General features: G+C 58.7%; 1 protein-coding gene across 1 annotated transcript; it reads right to left on the bottom strand.

The window, feature by feature from the left end:
• Positions 1–4,879: 4,879 nt before the first annotated feature.
• SPATC1L (spermatogenesis and centriole associated 1 like) lies at positions 4,880–18,149 on the bottom strand. The gene is made up of 4 exons (XM_070071732.2): positions 15,850–18,149; positions 11,133–11,483; positions 5,392–5,543; positions 4,880–5,308 (listed from the first exon to the last, which is right to left on the bottom strand). Exons 1-4 carry the CDS (start codon positions 16,355–16,357, stop codon positions 4,982–4,984), a joined length of 1,338 nt encoding a protein of 445 aa, XP_069927833.2. The 5' UTR covers positions 16,358–18,149; the 3' UTR covers positions 4,880–4,981.
• Positions 18,150–18,854: the final 705 nt, after the last annotated feature.

The raw sequence follows: 18,854 nt of genomic DNA, 5'->3' as shown, positions 1-18,854 counted from the left end.
GGTACATGTATGTGTGTATGTGTATAGTAGTCAAGACATGCATGTATATGTCAGGCTGTGGTTATGTGCTGTAGTGTGAGCATGTGTGTAGATGCCAGAGAGAGTATGTATACTGGTGTGACCATTCATGTGTGAGTATTGTATGAGCATGCATGTAGATGTCAGGATGAATGTATATTGAGGTGAGCATATGTGTAGATGTCAGTGTGTGCACGCATGTTTGTGTTGGCGTGAGCATGTGTGTAGATGCCAGGGTGCATGTGTGCGTGTTGGTGTGATCACGTGTATAGACATAAGGGTGCATGTGTGTGTGTTGGTGTGATCATGTGTATAGATACAAGGGTGCATGTGTGTGTGTTGGTGTGATCATGTGTGTAGATGCCAGGGTGCATATGTGTGTGTTGGTGTGATCATGTGTATAGACATAAGGGTGCATGTGTGTGTGTTGGTGTGATCATGTGTGTAGATGCCAGGGTGCATGTGTGTGTGTTGGTGTGATCACGTGTATAGACATAAGGGTGCATGTGTGTGTGTTGGTGTGATCATGTGTATAGACATAAGGGTGCATGTGTGTGTGTTGGTGTGATCATGTGTGTAGATGCCAGGGTGCATGTGCGTGTGTTGGTGTGATCATGTGTATAGACACAAGGGTGCATGTGTGTGTGTTGTTGTGGTCATATGTGTAGATGCCAGGGTGCAGGCAGGTAAGAGAAGGCCCACTACTCCCCAGGGAGGTGGGAGCCCAGCTATGATCAGGAGTCAACTCTGGCTCAAGGCTCCACCATGTCCCACTTGGAAGCCATGATTTTAAAGGGGCAGGGGTCTGCCTCCAGCACGGGGCCCTCAGATCATGTGGCTGTCCCGGCTGCATGTACATACCCCAGTCCTGGAGTCCAACTCTGTGCTGCCCTTTGGGGTGTTCTGAACCCCTGGCAGGCCCCTCCCTAGAGCCAGCACCCCACAGCTCAGATCTCTCCAACTCAGCTGTGTGGGCCTTAGGGACCCCTCCTCTGCTGCGGCCACTCAGGGCACTGGGAGAAGGGAGGCACCCAGTGATCCCGACACCCCAGAGGCTGGGCCGGGAGAGGAAGGGGGTCTGCTGTGGGCTGGCTGGTGTCCCCACGTCCACGCACAGAGGGCCTGACCTCCAGCTCCTCGGGTGGAGCTGTATTTGGCGGCAGCAGTCTTTACACAGGGGACTGCGTTCAAATGAGACCACTGTGTGGGTCCCGAGCCAAGCGGACTGCTGTCCCGGAAGGGCACGGGAGCAGCTCTGTCTGCAGGCCAGCAGAGAGGCCTCAGGAAAGCAGCGCCGTCCACACGTGGCCCTGGACTGCAGCCCCCAGGACCCTGAGACCAGTCCACGGCAGTGTCACGGCAGCCCAAGCTGACTCACGCAGGATCCCCAGGGGCTGGGACAGCCAGACACCTGGGCTGTGAGGACCAGCATGGGGTGCCCCACATGGGGGTCCACTCAGAACCCCAACTCCTTCATGCTCATAGCCACAGCGGACAGAGACAGGAGCCCTGCACCCAGGGCCAAACTCTGGGACTGTTACAGAAAGCTGGACGGGAGAAACTCTCTTAGGTCAAACAGGTACCAGAGGCTGGGTACAGGAGCAGCAGATGCAGTTTATTAACGTCGACGGGCCCAGTGGAGTCACTTCCCAAGACCGGGCATCCGATCCAGGCTGTGTACAAGACCCACGGGTTTGTCAGCACCACACACTGACAGCTGCAGCGTGGGTGGGCTTCCTGCAGCCTGGGGGACTCAGGACCACCCACGAGGAACTTGAGACCACACAGGGAATGTGGGGGTGTGTGTGCAGAGAACGGAGACCAGGACACCTGCCCAGACGTGTCTACACCCGTGGGGTTACAGCGAGCAGGGATGGGCACACCTGCCCTCCGCAGGGTCTCGTCTCTCCTGTCTCTGGTCACGGCCTGACTTCCTCTTCAGGACGGGCAGTCGGAATTACAGCCTCGACTATTCCGCTTCTCTGGAGACTTCCCCACGGCTGCTCTCCGTCCTCATTCCCTGGTGTGCTGTTGGGGCAGAAGCCAGAGGCGCCGCCGCCATCCTGCTGCCGTGGCCTCAGCACCACGGGCACTTTAGCCTTTTGTGGCGCCCAGGGTGCATACTCCAGGACAGATGGACAGACAGGGCTTGGCAGCCTGCCGCACCCACCCTCGCTGGAAACCCTGTGCTACCGAGGCTGCACCAGGCCTGCACCAGGCCTGCACCAGGGTGTGCATTCCCCGGGGAATAGCAATCCAGGCCGCAGCACACTGAGCAAGCTGCATCGCTCGTTAAATCTGCCTTGTAACAAGCAGGGCACTGAAAACCCCGGCCTACGACTTGTGTCTGCGGGTGGGAAGGAGCCGCAGGCGGACGACGGCCGGGCCGGCCACAGTCACGTCCCACGGCAGCAAGCACACAGGACGGTCCTGTCCAGACCAGGAGGCCGCTCCCTCTCCTCCGCTCCCTGAACCGCTGAGCGGCCTTTTCTCCATGCTTAGATTAGATTTCCGTTGTCTCCCACATCAAGCTTTAGATATCAAGTAGACCAACACTGAAACGTTAGAAAAAGGTAGTCAGTGTTTCTGAATGAGGGGCATTACCAAGATCACGGGAAGATGGAGAAGACAGTGTGCCTCCTCCGTGAGCTGTCTAGGCCTCCCTCCTTGTATTAAATGAAGAAAGAGTTAGAGTGTGGAGAAAGCACCCCAGAGCCTTCACATTAAGTAGCATCCCTGTGGCGAGGAGTACTATGTTGTTAAAAACGCAGAACGAACCAAAACAGGTCTTGCCGGGTCCCTGGCTCTGGGTTTGTGTTAAACTCCCCACCAACGGGAACCAGAGCTGATCCAGGACAGGCCAGGAAAGACACTGGGAGCCCCGGGCACCTGGTGGTGCTACCAAGGCGCAAAGTGTTTGCAAAGAACCCAAACCCACAGTCATGCATACAGAGCTGCGTCCAGCCCAGCAGGGACAACGCTGGTTAGGAGAATCCCACGTTAGTGTGTCTGGGTTTGATGCCCAGCTCCGTGCCCAATTCCGAATTCCTGCCTCCCTGAGAGGCAGCAGTGATGGCCAAGGGACCGGGTCCTGGGCACCCTCACGTGGGAGACCTGGAATGAGCTGCTGACTCCCGGCTCAGCCCAGCGCTGGCTGTTACAGCATGTTGGGGATGGGAGACCGAGCTCTCTCAAATAAACAGACGACAGACAGATGATGGATGACTGACAGATGATGGACAAACAAATGTAGATGGAAGGGGCCAGGGACGATTTGAGCAAGGAAAGCAAAGAGGTAGAACTGGATCAAACACAGACAGCCGTGAGCCCACACACACACGCTGTGGAGCAGACATCACAGAACCCTGAGTAATCCACAGAGACACGCGGCCTTGGGGCAGGTGCAGCACAGGCCCAGCTTGTACCCACCTGCAGGGCCCAGTGCTGCACGGGGGACCTGGCCATGAAGCGTCACCCCCCGGGCCCTGCCTGAGTCCCCCACTCCCTCCCCCACCACCTTCCCACCCCCTCTCATCTTGTAGAACGAGAAGGGCATTAGGAATGGGCTCAGCGCTCTGCACAGGACAGTCCCCAGGAAGTCCCACGTGGAAGTGCAGCCCAGAGACCCCCCAGCCTGGCCCCAGCACAGCGGACATCAGAGGGTGGGACGGTGGGCATCACTTCACCCAGAGCCTCCAGGGGTCACTCGAAGCCAAGCCCAAGAGCCTGGGGGACACCAAGGCCATGGGGGAGGGGGAGGGGAGGGAATGACCAGAGGCCAGGGCCTCACTCTTCGAAGCCCCTGTAGGAGCCGTGTTCCTGATTTTCTGTTGTTCGCGCTTCTTTGACACTTTGGGGGCTTCAGCAGCTGGAGAGAGGATGCCCAGGCCTAGGTAGTTGCCACGGGCAGCTGCAAGCCGGCCAGTCCAGACACACGTGCCCAGCCACTGACCATCACCTGCCTGGCCTGAGCTCCCCTGCCCTGATCTGCCACAGGGCCGGGTAATGCTCCAACAAAACCGCCCAGAGCTGGAAACCAGACCACCGGGGCCTCAACTCTGTCCCGGACCCAGACCACGAGGCCTGCGGCCCAGGCTTCCTCTCGGCCCCAGAGTGCCTGGCGCTCCCCCTGGCGGCCCCGGGTGGCAGGGCAGGGCGCGAGCCTCCCACATCCCGCACCACCGCACCGTCTTCCCGCGCAGGTGTGGCAGGTGCCGTCGCGTCTGCCACCCCCACCCCGCACCTGCCCGAAGCAAACGCCAGCGCGTCTGACCAGGCCCTTGCCTCCCTGGGTCCCCAGAACACCCAGCAGCTCCCAGCCGGGCTCCCGGTGCCACGCAGCCTCGCCCTGCCTAAGCGCCCACGGGTGCGGTCAGCAGCCCCGCCACGCCGGAGCCTCCCCTGCGGCCCCACCTGCACCCGCTGAATGCAGCTCCGGCCCAGCGCGAGGTGCCCCCGCAGCTCCCAGGGCTGGCTCTGGGCACGAGGAGGCCGGCTCCGCCCGGTGCGCAGAGGACCGCTCGCGGGCGGAGGGGCGGGGAGCAGGCCCGGAGCTGCCGGCTGCGCCCACAGGGGAGGAGCGCCGCTCCCCGCCTGGAGGGGACTGGGCAGGGGCTGGGGTCCTGGGGCTGCGTCCCCGACTTCTCCCGGGGGAGAGAGGCGCCGCGGCGGTCGGGAACCCCGCCGTTGGAGCCCGGGCTGCGTGGTTCCGCCCTGTGCCCGCCCGCCCGCCCGCAAAGACCCAGCAGGCACGGCGGCGGACAGGTAAACAGGTGGCTTTAATAACGCGCGCGGGCGCACGCGCGGGCGGCGGCCGCCGGCCCCGGCGCGAGGGCGGCTCCCCGCGGCCCGGCGGCCGGGCGTGCGGGCGCGGCGGCGCGGGCCCTGGGCGCGCGGGCGCGCGGGGCGCGGGCGGCGGCGGCCCCGTGGGGCGCGAGCGCGGTGCGGGCGGCGGCGGCGGCGCTCACCAGGCGAAGAGCGGCTTGCTGTCGGCCTTGGACAGCTCGCACAGGCAGTTGAGCAGCAGCAGCGAGTCGCCCAGGAACTTGGGCGGCACCACGTCGATGAGCAGCTTGCGCAGCGCGGCCGGGCTGCTGTGCAGCGGGTTGGCGCGCAGGTCGGGCCGCTGCTTCAGGATGCCGTAGGTGTTGATGAGGAACTCGCTGAACACCGGGTGCACGTCGCGGTTGTAGCCCAGCCGCTCCAGCCGCGCCGTGAGCGTCAGGTAGCGCTGCGTCAGCTCGCGCAGCTTCTTCTGGTCCACCGAGCCGTCCAGAGACTTGACCGAGGTCTGCGGGACACGCGGGCGTGGGCGCGGCCGGGGCGGGGCGCGCGCGTCCCAAGGCCCCGCCCCCGGCCCGCCCCCGCGCGCACCTGCTTGATCTTCTCGGGGATGTTGGAGACCGTGAAGCCGTACAGCCGCGTCACGCCCGGGAACACGTAGGCCAGGATGCGCCGGTCCAGCTGGAAGGCGATCTCCCCGACGATGCGGCCGTCCTTCTCGGCGCCCGCGAAGCTCTGGATCTCTGCGGGGAGGGCGCGGACCGCGTCGGAAACCGCTCGCCCCCCGACCCCCGCTCCCGCCGCCCCAGCCGCCGGGGCAGGGCCTCCCGTCCTTAAGGTGAGAAGGGCTGCGGGGCGGGCGGGGGTGCCCCAGGGCCTCCCTCCCCACCTCCCCGAAACCGGCTACCGCATCCCCGCCCGCAGCTGCGCCTTTAAACTTGAGATGATCTGAATTTAGACCCGCACGTGACCAAGACCGCCTTGGGGAGGACAGACCGGTCCCTCCCCTCCCCCCACTCCTGAGCTTGGAGGGGCACGAGGCGCCTCCCCGACACCTCCCTCCCGCCCCCACTGTCGGGTCTGCTCTTCCATCCCTACAGAGGGATGCTCGTCCTGCCCACCACGGACTCTGAGACCCTCGGACCTGACCGGCAGCACAGTAGGGCCCAGGCCCTGCCATCGCCACATGTCTGCGCCCACCCAGGCAGCTCTACACCCCACACTCAGGACAACCCGCCATGTCCTGGTCCCCCAGCCCCTTCGCGGGCATGGGGGGTGAGGGGCCAGGCTCCGGGACTCCCTCCTCCCGTGGCCTTGCACAGCCGCTCACTGACTGCAGCCCCATCCTCCAGAAAGCTGTTTGCCCCCGGGCACATGTTGGTTCAGCAGGTGCCAGGACCCTGGGGTCTGTGTCCACAGGGACCAGGGCAGCCGTGCCCCAGGGGAGCAGGAAGAGTTGTGTGTGTGAACACGGGCACTTCCCGAGGCCGGCGAGCCCACCAGCAGGGTGCTTGGGCAGAGAGAGGGGCAGGACACACGTGTCCCCGAACACGGGGAATGCAGACCAGAAGACAGGCAGCCAGGGCAGCTGCTGGAGGACCCGCTCCCTCTGAGGTCAGACTCCCCCGAGCACGCCCCTGCCCAGCCAGGGAGGAGAGCGCTGCTGCCCAGGCAGTCTGCGTCCGTCCCCACAGCAGGGCGCACGGCCCTGTGGGCAGAGAAGGACCTGTGCCGTCCTTCAGTCCCTGGCACAGCTGGGAGCCCTCCAAGGCCCGGCCCCTCAGAGCCCCGGCGCCTGTGCCTCCCCTGGTTCCCTCGCACACCGACCCTGCGGGAGGAGCCCTGGGCCCTCCTGCAGATGGAGGAGCTGAGGCTAGGGGGCACGCTGCTTTCCCACGTGGGAGAAGTAAGTCTTTTCTGTCAAACCAAAGTGACTCCGTTTTTGATGGTAGCTTCCTTGTCTTGCAAGAAGTTCCACTTTTAAGTGAGTTACAGGATTCTGAGATCTGCTGCCCCGTCCCAACGCCACAAACAGCTGCTGCCCATTGCTGCCCCTGGTTTCTTCTGTGAGCTCTGCCACGTCAAGTCAGCCATCAGAAATCTCCACTCATTCTGCTTAGACAGCCACGAAGTGGAAGGCAAGCCCGAGCCTGAGCCAGTGCGGCAAAAGGCCAGGACCTCCCGCCACACCCACACCGCCCCTCAGTTAGACCAGGAGGCCGCCCGTGGCACCTGCTCCTCTGTTGACAGCCGGCCACGCACCCTTCTGCAGAAGTAAATGTTCTTGCTGAGACACCTTGTGTCTGTGTCTTGTTCAACACCCAGTCACTGAAAACATCTTTCTTAGAACTGAATCCGCACACTGCAACACTCACCCTTTTTATTTATTTGAAAGTCAAAGTTACACAGAGAGGAGAGGCAGAGAGAGAGAGAGAGAGAGAGAGAGAGAGACAGAGAGAAACAGAGAGACAGAGAGAGATCTTCCATCCGCTGATTTACCCCCCTAAATGTCCACAACGGCCAGAGCTGCGCCAATCCAAAGCCAGGAGCCAGGAGCTTCTTCCTGGTCTCCCACGCGGGTGCAGGGGACCAAGGACTTGGGCCATCTTCTACCGCTTTCCCAGGCCACAGCAGAGAGCTGGACTGGAAGAGGAGCAGCCGAGACTAGAACTGGCGCCCATATGGGATGCCAGCGCCGCCTACTGTGCCACGTTGCCAGCCCCGAGCCCCATATTTTTGTCCATGTTCTGTGGTTTCAGCCTTTTCAGATCTCAGGTCTTTGACCCATTTGGAGCTCATTTTTGTCTGTGATGTAAAGAAAGGGACCCAATGTCATCTCTCTTTTTTTTAAGATTTATTTTATTTTTTGAAAGACAGTTACAGAGAGAGGGAGAAACAGAGAAAGAGAGAGATCTTCCATCTGCTGGTTCACTCCCCAAACAATGGCTGGAGCTGGGCCGATCCAAAGTCAGGAGCCAGGAGCTTCTTCTGGGTCTCCACATGGGTGCAGGGGCCCAAAGACTTGGGCCATCTTCCACTGCTTTCCCAGGCCACAGCAGAGAGCTGGCTCAGAAGGGGAGCAGCAAAGACTTCGGTGCTCTAAATGGGATGCCAGCACTGCAGGCTGGGGCTTTAACCCACTGCCCCACAACACCAGCCCCAACATCATTTTATGTGGGTATCCCCTTGTCCCAGCACCACTGGTCGAAGACTTCTTTTGCAACCGAATTACTTGGCACTGTTTCTGCACTCAGCTCTGTTCCACCGACCTGTGTGTCTCCTTGCAACAGTGCCACATCTGGGTTGCTGGAGTGCTGCTTGCTTCACGGTAAATTTGAAACAGGGCTGGGTCTTCTCATTTTGTTCTCTTCTTGACCTATTTGTTCTCTGCTTGACCTATTCTGGGTCCCCATATTTCCGTATGAATTCAAGATTCACCTTCTCAATTTTTTTTTTTTTGACCAGGCAGAGATAGACAGTGAGAGAGAGACACACAGAGAGTTATAGACAGTGAGAGAGAGACAGAAAGATCTTCCTTCCATTGGTTCACCCCGCCAATGGCCGCTACAGCCAGCGCTGTGCCGATCCAAAGCCAGGAGCCAGGTGCTTCTCCTGGTCTCCCATGCGGGAGCAGGGACCCAAGCACTTGGGCCATCCTCCACTGCCTTCCCATGCCACAGCAGAGAGCTGGACTGGAAGAGGAACAACCAGAACTAGTACCCAGCGCCCCAACCAGGACTAGAACCCGGGGTGCCGGCGCCGCAGGCGGAGGATTAGCCAAGTGAGCCACGGCGCCGGCCCCACCTTCTCAATTTCTGCTAAGATTCTAGCTGGGATTTTCATAGGTGTTGCAATGAATCCATAATTCAATGTAATCTCTACAAAAAATTAGAAACTATTAAAAAAATCGGATCTTTGAATCAATGAACATGAGACTTTTTTCTATTTATTTAGGTCTTCTTTGACTTGGTTCAAATGTATCTTATAATTTCCAGTGTATTTCTCTCCCAGCCACTTTGCAAGGCCACAGAAAGTACCCAGGAAAAATAACTAAAAGCCAGACACACTGTGTGTCAGGGTAAGTGCAGGCACGGAGCGCAGACACACTGTGTGTCAGGGCAGGTGCAGGTATGGGGAGCAGACACACTGTGTGTCAGGGCAGGTGATGGACAAGGGGTGCAGACACACTGTGTGTCAGGGCAGGTGCAGGCACGGGGAGCAGACACACTGTGTGTCAGGGCAGGTGCAGGCACGGGGAGCAGACACACTGTGTGTCAGGGCAGGTGCAGGCACGGGGAGCAGACACACTGTGTGTCAGGGCAGGTGCAGGCACGGGGAGCAGACACACTGTGTGTCAGGGCAGGTGCAGGCACGGGGAGCAGACACACTGTGTGTCAGGGCAGGTGCAGGCACAGAGCGCACACACTGTGTGTCAGGGCAGGTGAGAGGCATAAGGAGAAGACACACTGTGTGTCAGGGCAGGTGAGAGGCACAGAGCACAGACACACTGTGTGTCAGGGCAGGTGAGAGGCATAAGGAGAAGACACACTGTGTGTCAGGGCAGGTGCAGGCACGGGAAGCAGACACACTGTGTGTCAGGGCAGATGCAGGCATGGGAAGCAGTCACACTGTGTGTCAGGGCAGGTGATTGACAAGGGGTGCAGACACACTGTGTGTCAGGGCAGGTGCAGGCACAGAGCGCAGACACACTGTGTGTCAGGGCAGGTGCAGGTATGGGGAGCAGACACACTGTGTGTCAGGGCAGGTGATTGACAAGGGGTGCAGACACACTGTGTGTCAGGGCAGGTGCAGGCACAGAGCGCAGACACACTGTGCGTTGGAGCATGGTGCAGTCTCCCTGCATTAATGCCTTCTCCCATCAGAATCGTCTTTCTCCCCACCCCTGTTGCTACTGAGGGCAAAGTAGTGAGAGGACACACCACACACCTGTAATGTCTTAGAGACCATTTCCAGTTCAATCGTACTCTCCAAGAATTGTCTAAAACACACACTTCAAAGAAAATAAATCAATACATCTGATCAACCTCTAGCCAGATCTATCAGGGAATAAGACGAGCAAAGTTACCACTGTTAGGAATGAGCGAAGGTACCACGGAGCCCACACACATTGAAAGGATAACGGGGACATATTACGAATAACTTTATGCCAATAAGTTTCCTAGATAAAAGGACAATTCCTTAAAAAACACAAACTATTAGCCTCACTCCAGGAGAAGCGTCGTTTGAACAGTCTCACAGCAATACCACGTAATTTGTGGCAAGCAAAGACGTTCTCCTGAGGAATGAGGCTGCCTGGTTTCAGTGCTGAATTCCAGCAAACATCCAGCAGTCTGACAAACTGCTCCTAGATAACAGGGAGGGCGGAAACCTCCCCCTCCACTCCCTGAACCGAAACCAGGAAACGCCCTGCAGGGAAGGCGCGGCGGATCCCTCCAGGACGGCCCAGATGGTCAGCGCGCTGCATCTGACAAACAAACAGTGCAAGATGTCACTGCCGAACGGGGTTTATCTCAGTAATGCAAGGCAGTGTAACTTTCAAGAATCAGTCAAGGGGTTTGGCCTGCAGTTCCACCATTGCTGGGACACACTCATCCCGTAGTAGAGGACCCACGATCGAGTCCTGCCTCTTTTCCTAACTCCCTGGGAAGCACAGGTGATGGTTCTAGAAGTCGGGTCCCTAAGACAGCCAGGGCAACTCTGGAACACGGGAAGCAACGCTGAAGAACTCACACCACCGGATGCACATCCCACATCCCACAGGGAAGCGACAGCAGCACAGACCCCAGGGACAGACTCACACAGGAACAACCTCTGCTGTCCTGCCACCTTCAGACCTGACCCTGCAGGCTGCAGAAAATCCTGGGAGCCGGTTCCTCACACAAAGTCTCTCCCACACGCACACACGCACAGCACACGGCGCACAAAGGTTCACAGCGGTGTCGAGGCGGTTCGGCGGGTGTCCGTGTGCAAGCCTCACACCGCAGGCAGAACAGCCGCCGGAGGTGAGTCGGAGAGCTCAGTGCAAGCCCGAGGAAGGCACGCGGAGACTCTGTGAACTTGGCTGACTAAGAGCATGAAGTGCAGAGGGAGAGCAGCACCTCGCACTTCATCACATGAAACGGTTCTGCTCTTCCAAAAGCATCATTTAGGAAATGGGGAGGCCAGAGACCCGGGACAGCGAAGGCTCTCGCTGCTAGGTGAGGAGCCGTGCAGCTCCCTGCTGCTAACACCGGCCCAGAAGGCGGGGCACGCAGCAGGGCACCGCACCGCCGCCGCCGCCCTCGCCCGCACCACCCCGCGCCCGGCCCTACCGTTGAGGTAGTAGCTCCTCCGGGTCCTGTCCGCCGTGGGCAGGCTGCTCTCTGAGAAGCACACCTTCTTGGGCCGCGCCATGTCCCTGGCCTCCAGCAGTGTCTTGTCCACCAGAGGGTCCTGCGAGGGGCTCAGCAGCGGGGACAGCTTCCGGTCGGCGCCTTGGTGGGTGCGGAGCTCGGGGGTGCTGAGGAAAGCCTTGAAGGGCGCCTGGGCCGAGGTTGCGCAGCCCGGGGAGGCGTCATCCTCACTGGAGAGGGGCGCGTGCGAGCACAGCAGGTCCTCCAGGGAGGACGTCTGTAGCTGGGAGGGCGCGTCCGGGACGCTGCTGAATCTTCCAAAGTCTGGAACTGGGGTGGGGAGCCGAGGGGCGGGAGTCAGGCTGGCCCTCGTCAGACACCCCAGAGCGTGGGGCTCCCCACCCCAGCCCCTGTGTGCCGCCAGCCACCCGTGCAGCCACGCCCGAGTGACCTGTGCGTGCCTTCCAACTTGACATGAAAGGTGTCCTCCTCGATGTCTGTTCTGCCAAGGACTCACTGAGATTTACCTGTGTCCAGTCACCTGGCAGCTCCCTGGGCTAGCTGCCCGGTTACCGGCACCAGCACCCAACTGACTGTTGGTCCATCGCTCTGCTGGTGGAGGTGGGCTGTTTCAGGCCCAGTTATAAAAGTAATGCCCTGACCAGCACCCCCGGGATGCGCCCCTTGCTCCACACCCGGGCAGAGCTGTGATCAGTACTCCCAGGACGCATCCCCCTGCTCCCACACCTGGGCAAACTGTGAGCAGAACCCGGAACATGCCCCTTGTTCTATACCTGGGCAAAGCTGTGACCAGCCCCCCAGGACACACCCTCTGCTCCCACACCTGGACAGAGCTGTGACCAGCCCCCCAGGACACGCCCCCTGCTCCCACACCTGGGCAAAGCTGTGACCAGCCCCCCAGGACACACCCTCTGCTCCCACACCTGGGCAGAGCTGTGACCAGCCCCCGAGGACACACCCCCTTCTCCCACACCTGGACAGAGCTGTGACCAGCCCCCCAGGACACACCCTCTGCTCCCACACCTGGGCAGAGCTGTGACCAGCCCCCCAGGACAAACCCCCTTCTCCCACACCTGGGCAGAGCTGTAACCAGCCCCCCAGGACAAACCCCCTGCTCCCACACCTGGGCAAAGCTGTGACCAGTCTCCTGGGACATGCCCCCTGTTCCTATACCTGGGCAGAGCTGTGACCAGCCCCCCAGGATGCACCCCCTGCTCCCACACCTGGGCAGAGCTGTAACCAGCCCCCTGGGACACACAGCCCTGCTCCCACACCTGGGCAGAGCTGTGACCAGTCTCCTGGGACATGCCCCCTGTTCCCACACCTGGGCAGAGCTGTGACCAGTCTCCTGGGACATGCCCCCTGTTCCTATACCTGGGCAGAGCTGGGACCAGTCTCCTGACACATGCCCCCTGTTCCTATACCTGGGCAGAGCTGGGACCAGTCTCCTGGGACATGCCCCCTGTTCCTATACCTGGGCAGAGCTGGGACCAGTCTCCTGGGACATGCCCCCTGTTCCTATACCTGGGCAGAGCTGGGACCAGTCTCCTGGGACATGCCCCCTGTTCCTATACCTGGGCAGAGCTGGGACCAGTACCCCAGCACACGCCCCCTGCTCCCACACCTGGGCTCAGCCATGCACAGGCCCACCAGCCGCTCCCAACCCCACCCGTCTCAGCACTTGGGATTCCCAGTGTAGGCTGACAATGTCACGTGGCAATTCCCTGATCTCCAAACTTCGTGCCCACATGCACATCCCGACAGACGCCTGCCTTGGGAGTGTCCCCAGGAAAGCAGCTCAGCAGAAGCGGCTTCTTCTGGCTGCTGCTGCCCGTGACGGAGAGCTGAAGCCGAGCTGCTCAGACCTCAAGGGTCCCTCGGTCCCCCACCCCCGATATTTCTTAAACTACAGAAGAATATTCTGCGCAAGTGGTATCAGTTGAAATTTTCAATAAAAGACCTGGGAAATTCTTTTAAATGACTAAGTAGGAAACCTCGGGCAGGCATTTGGTGCAGCACTTAAGACACTACTTGGGGTGCCTGCATCCCACACCGGAGTGCCTGGTTCAAGTCCTGGCTCTGGCCCAATCCCAGCTTCCTGCCAGTGCAAAGCCTGGGAGGCGACAGGGGACAGCTCAGGTATGTGGGTCCCTGCCATGCACAGGGAGACCTGGATGGAGTCCTCAGCTCCTGGCTTTAGCCTGGCCCAGCCCCAACTGTTGCAGAAAATGGGGGAGGGAACCAGCAGGTGGGAAATCCTGTCTGTTTCTGTCTCTCTCTTGCACTCTGCCTTTCAAGTAAACAAAATAAATAAATTTTGAAAATTTTAAAAAGAAGTAGAAAGCTAAATGGACCAACAAAGAAGAAAAACATCTACAAGTTACAAAATAATTATTTCCCAAGGGCTGCAGACCTGGGTGGCCTGTGAGTAAATTATTTCAAGTTCTCACACAACTCATACCCCTTGGATTGGAACATTTAAACAAATTCAAAGATGCTCAGTGAAGGCTAAAAATTTGTCCCAAATCTAATATCAAATACTCACATAGAAAACCTCAAGAAAGCAAGCCCCAGCCAGGCTCACAAAGAAGAGTGCCGAAATGACTGTGTAAAACTTCCAGACAGATGTCCAGAACACAGCGAGGGGCGGTGACCCTGCAGGCTGGGGCACAGCAGTACAGCAAGCCGCCCTGGGCCCGGGGCGGTGACCCTGAAGGCCGGGGCACAGCAGTGCAGCGAGCTGCCCTGGGCCCGGGGCGGTGACCCTGCGGGCCGGGGCACAGCAGTGCAGTGAGGTACCCTGGGCCCGGGGCGGTGACCCTGCGGGCCGGGGCACAGCAGTGCAGCGAGCTGCCCTGGGCCGGGGGCGGAAGTGACAGGCCCTCCAGCAAGGCAGAAGAGGGATCACGAGGGTAATCAGAATGAGACATTGCTCAATTTTTCTGTTTCTTTTAATTTCTTTTAAAATATTTTATTTATTTGAAAGGCAGAATTAGAGAAAGGGAGAGAGAGATCTTCCACCCACTGTTCACTCCCCACGTGGCCACAAAAGTCAGAACTGGGCCAGGCCAAAGTCAGGAGCCAGGAGCCGTCGGATTCTGGAATATGGCCGAGCCACTCGAGACCCACTCACGGCAGCACGGGCAGTCCTCTGCCTCAGTGCAAAGGGCACCGGTGGCCCAGAGCTGCTCCAAAGGAGCCGCCAGCGTTTCGGCCTCTGAGAGCCGGCCTGCAACACCAGGACCCCAGCTGGCCGCTGCGGGCCCCTGGCAGTGCGTGGGAGGCAGACCGAGGGACAGGCGCCCAAGGAGTGAGAGCGAGGCTGCGCTCCCTCTGGGCCTGTTCAAAATGTGCATCACAGGCCCACCAAGCCGAGCCACGGTCCAGGAAGGCCCACACAGGGAGGCCTTGGCCGCGTGGCGGAAGGGGACAGAGTGGACATCTGCGATGCCCGGTGTCAGGGAGCCGACGGTACAGTGGACTTCTGCAGAGCACTGGGAGTGTCTACTCAACAGCCCTGGCCTTTGGCCGAGGAGCCCTCACCCCTGCCTGGAGCTCGTGAGGGCGAAGCTGCTGAGCCAGTTACGTCCCTGGGGCGTGAAGGGTCTGTTGCAGCAGCTCAGCGGCTCCAGCGCTGCGGGAGCTCCCACGGGCAAGGGGGGAGCTGACGGGCAGAGGAAAGCTGTGCGCCAGTGAGAGACAGGGCCACAGCACGTGGCTGAGACACCAGCGTCCCCCGGGTGCCCAGGGAGGTCCCAGGCCCTGAGCTCCGCTACCAGCCTCACAGGGCAGGGACAGCAACCTCATGGCACTGGGTCTCGGGCGGCACTCTGCTAAGCGTCCCCACCAAGGTCAACGGCGCTAGTGAGGCCATGTGTTGCGGTAGCTGGCATGTGACCGTCAGAGGGTCTTATGCCTGCTGCTGCCGCTGGGCCATCCTGCACCGCAGAGTTTCCAGGGGGAAACTCAGGGCTCAGAGCCCCAGATCCTGCCGGACACCAGTCTCTGGGAAAGCCCAGCTTAAGGTCTGCAAGCCTTCCGCAGAGACCGGCCTCCTGGGCATGCAGTGGGCGTCAGCAGCAGCCTTGTCAGCAGCTCCTTCCTGCAGCCGGCAAGGCTCCCAGGCCACCTGCCCCACTGCTGGGACGGGCAGGCTGGGACGTGCCCTCTGTCCCCATCCTGGCTGAGCAGGCACCAGGTCCAGGGCGCAGCTGAACTTGCTGGATGAGAGGTTCCGTCCCAACCAAAGGCCAAGGCCACACCCATCAACCACACTCCCAGCCACACTTTCCATGAATGAAACGACTTTTTTTTTTTTCACCAGAGCCAACTACTTCTGCAGAAAGTGATGAAACCCTAGGTTCTCTGTAAAAAGCCTTCGAAGGCTGGAGTCCACCTGGCTGGTGAACAGGCCACGGCTCCAGCTCACTCCCCTGCCCACTCGCGCTGCACAGGCGCCCTGCAGAGCCCACGCACCGCCAGTTCCAGGCCACCCCGGCCGAGGGCTAGCACTCCACTAGGTTCCAGGTGCAGACCCAGTGGCACAGAGAGCAGGACCTTCCCCGAGGATGTGGCAGAGAGGGCCCTCGGGCCTTGGCCTGCCAGACCTGAGCACAGGACGCTCTTGCAGGGAGCAGGCCTCCTCCACACCCCCGGTGCCCAGCCCGTGCCTCACCTCCGCTCACGGGGGAGCAGGCTTCGGGGTAGGCGGAGGCCTTGGGGAAGAGGAGGTCCCGGCCCCCGCGGCCGCAGGTCTCCTGGCAGCTCTCGCTCAGCAGCCTCTTCAGCATCTGGTTCTCCTTCAGGAGGCGCACCTGCTTCTTCAGGTCTGCGTTCTCGCTCATGAGCCTGCTCATCAGCTCGCTCCCCTCAGCCATGTTGAGCCCTGGGTGCTCAGGGGTGGGCCTGCGGCCCCATCGAGATGGAAATCCAGGGCCCGCAGATCCTCCAGAAACAGCCTGAGACCACAGAGTTCCACAGCTGCCCTGCCTTCCGCGGCCTTGTGAGGTCACTGCCCGGCCCTGGCCGGGCCCCTCCCACCCCTTGACCCCGCCAGGCATGGAAGTCCGATGCCCACAGTGCACAGGTGGTATCTGAGGTTCAGATACCACCAGACTGTTCCAGAGCGGCTGTGTCACTTTGCACTCCCACCAGCAATGACAGCTCCCATTACTCATCAACATTTGGTCTTGTCAGTGTTCTCGACCTGGCCATTGTAACAGGAGTACCACAACAGCTCATGGTTTTAATCTGCATTCCTCAGATGAATATAAAGGTAGAGTATCTTTCTCTTTAGTTTTCCAATTGGGGAGCACATAGTGTGCTTTTGTGCCATCTGTGTGTCTTCTTTGGTGAGGTCTTTGGCCCATTTTTCTTATTGCTGAATTTCAAGTCTTTTCAGATACTAAAACTATCAGATATATCTTTTAAAAAAAAAACTTATTTACTTATTTGAAAAGCAGAGGGAGAGACAGAGAGATCTTCCATCTGCTGGTTCACTCCCCAAATGTTCACAATAGCCAGGGCTGGGCCAGGCTGAAGCCAGGAGTCTGTAACTCCATGTGGGTCTCCCTTGGTGGCAGGGATCCAAGTACTTGGGCCATCTTCTGCTGCCTTCCTAGGTGCATAGGCAGGAAGCTGGATCAGAAGCAGAGCAGCCAGAACTTGAGCCCGTGTTCCAAGAACGGGACGCCAGCTCTGCAGGTGGCAGTGGAACCATGGCTCTACAACACCGGCCCTAGCAGTCACATCTTGTGCAGTTATTTCCTCCTGGTCTGCGCCTTTACATTCTCTTGACACACCTTTTGCAAAGCAGAAATTTTCAGTTTTAAGTGCAACTTATCAATGTTTTCTTTAACGGTTTGGGCCTTTGGTGGTGCATCTAAAAAGTTGTCATCAAATCCAAGGTCACCTAGGTTTCTTCCAGTGTCATCTTCCAGAAATTCTGTAATTTTGTATTCTGCATTTAGGTCTGTGATCCACTGTGAGCTACTTTATGAAGGCCGTAAGGTCTGTCTAGACTCATTTTTGCACGTGGATGTCCAGCTGCCCCAGCAGCGGCTGTTGGAAAGTCTGTGCTTTCTCCATGGAGTTTCCTGTTCATTCCTCAGACACTAGCCACTACATTCGAGGGAACAGGCCCGCTCTCTCATCAGCGCCTCACGGTCGTGATTCCTGTGGCTGGGTACTAAGTCTCAGTCCCTCGAGTTTGTTTTCCTTGCTTCATCTTTGACCACAGGTGACTTAAAAGTGTTAACTTCTGAATATCTGGGATTTTCCAAGTCTTTCTGTCACCAATTCCTAATTTAATTGTGTTGTGGTCAGAGAATATACTCTCTACGGATTCAATCCTTTTCAATGTCTTGAGACTTATACCCAGCATATGGTCTGTTTTAGGGATTAGTAGCAAGCAAGCGACAAGAACATGCGCTTGGGGCTGGCGCTGTGGTAGAGCGGGTTAAAACCCTGACCTAAAGCGCCAGCATCCCATTTGGGCGCCAGTTTGAGACCCGGCTGCTCCACTTCCAATCCAGCTCTCTGCTGTGGCCTGGGAAGGCAGCAGATGGCCCAAGTCCTTGGGCCCCTGCACCCGTGTGGGAGACCCGGAAGAAGTGCCTATCCCCTGGCTTCAGATCGGCGCAGTTCCGGCCGTTGTGGCCAACTGGGGAGTGAACCATCAGATGGAAGACCTCTCTCTCTGCCTCTCCTCTCTCTGTGTAACTCTGACTTTCACATAAATAAATCTTTAAAAAAAAATGTACACTTAACCAAGCTAGGTGTTTCACAAACCAGTTCATGCTGGTGACTATGTTCAATATGCACCCTTACTGATCTGTCAATCGGCTTCCAAGGCATGTTGAAACTAGTTATATGCCGAAATCTCTCTCCAGTTCTTCCAGTTTTTGCTTCATGAATATTCTTACTTTTTTTTTATTTATTTGAAAGTCAGAGTTACAGAGAGAGGTAGAGAGAGAGGTCTTCCATCCACTGATGCACTCCCCAGGTGGCCAAAACGGCCAGAGCTGCACCAGTCCAAAGCCAGGAGCCAGGAGCTTCTTCCTGGTCTCCCATGTGGGTGCAGGGGCCCAAGGACTTGGGCCACCTTCTACTGCCTTCCCAGGCCACAGCAGAGAGCTGGATTGGAAGAGGAGCAGCCAGGACTAGAACCGGTGCCCATATGGGATGCCAGCACTTCAGGGCAAGGCTTTAACCCGCTGTGCCAGTGCCAGCCCCTACTTTTTTTTTTTTTAAGATTTATTTAATTTTTTGAAAGTCAGAGTTATGCCAATCCGAAGCCAGGAGCCAGGAGCTTCTTCCGGGTCTCCCACGTGGGTGCAGGGGCCCAAGGAATTGGGCATCTTCTCACTGCTTTCCCAGGCCATAGCAGAGAGCTGGATCAGAAGTGGAGCAGCCGAGAGTCTAACCAGCACCCATATGGAATGTTGGCACTGCAGGCAGTGGTTTTACCCGCTATGCCACAGCCAGCTCCCATTTTTACTTTCCTTTATTTGAAAGCTAAGGAGGGAAATATCTTCCATCCACTGGTTCATTCCCCAAATACCCACAACCATGACTGGGCCAGGCTGCAAACAAGAGCCTACAACTCCATTCCACACTGTTGTCAGGGACTGCACGTCAGCCGTCACATGCTGCTTCCCAGGGCGCACAATGTCACACAGC

The sequence above is a fragment of the Oryctolagus cuniculus genome, chromosome 4, assembly GCF_051225735.1.
Source record: "Oryctolagus cuniculus isolate XC-2025 breed Fujian yellow rabbit chromosome 4, ASM5122573v1, whole genome shotgun sequence".
In the NCBI taxonomy this organism is placed as follows: domain Eukaryota; kingdom Metazoa; phylum Chordata; class Mammalia; order Lagomorpha; family Leporidae; genus Oryctolagus; species Oryctolagus cuniculus.
Note: the sequence above shows the minus strand (reverse complement) of the source record. Positions and strands in the feature narration are given on the sequence as shown.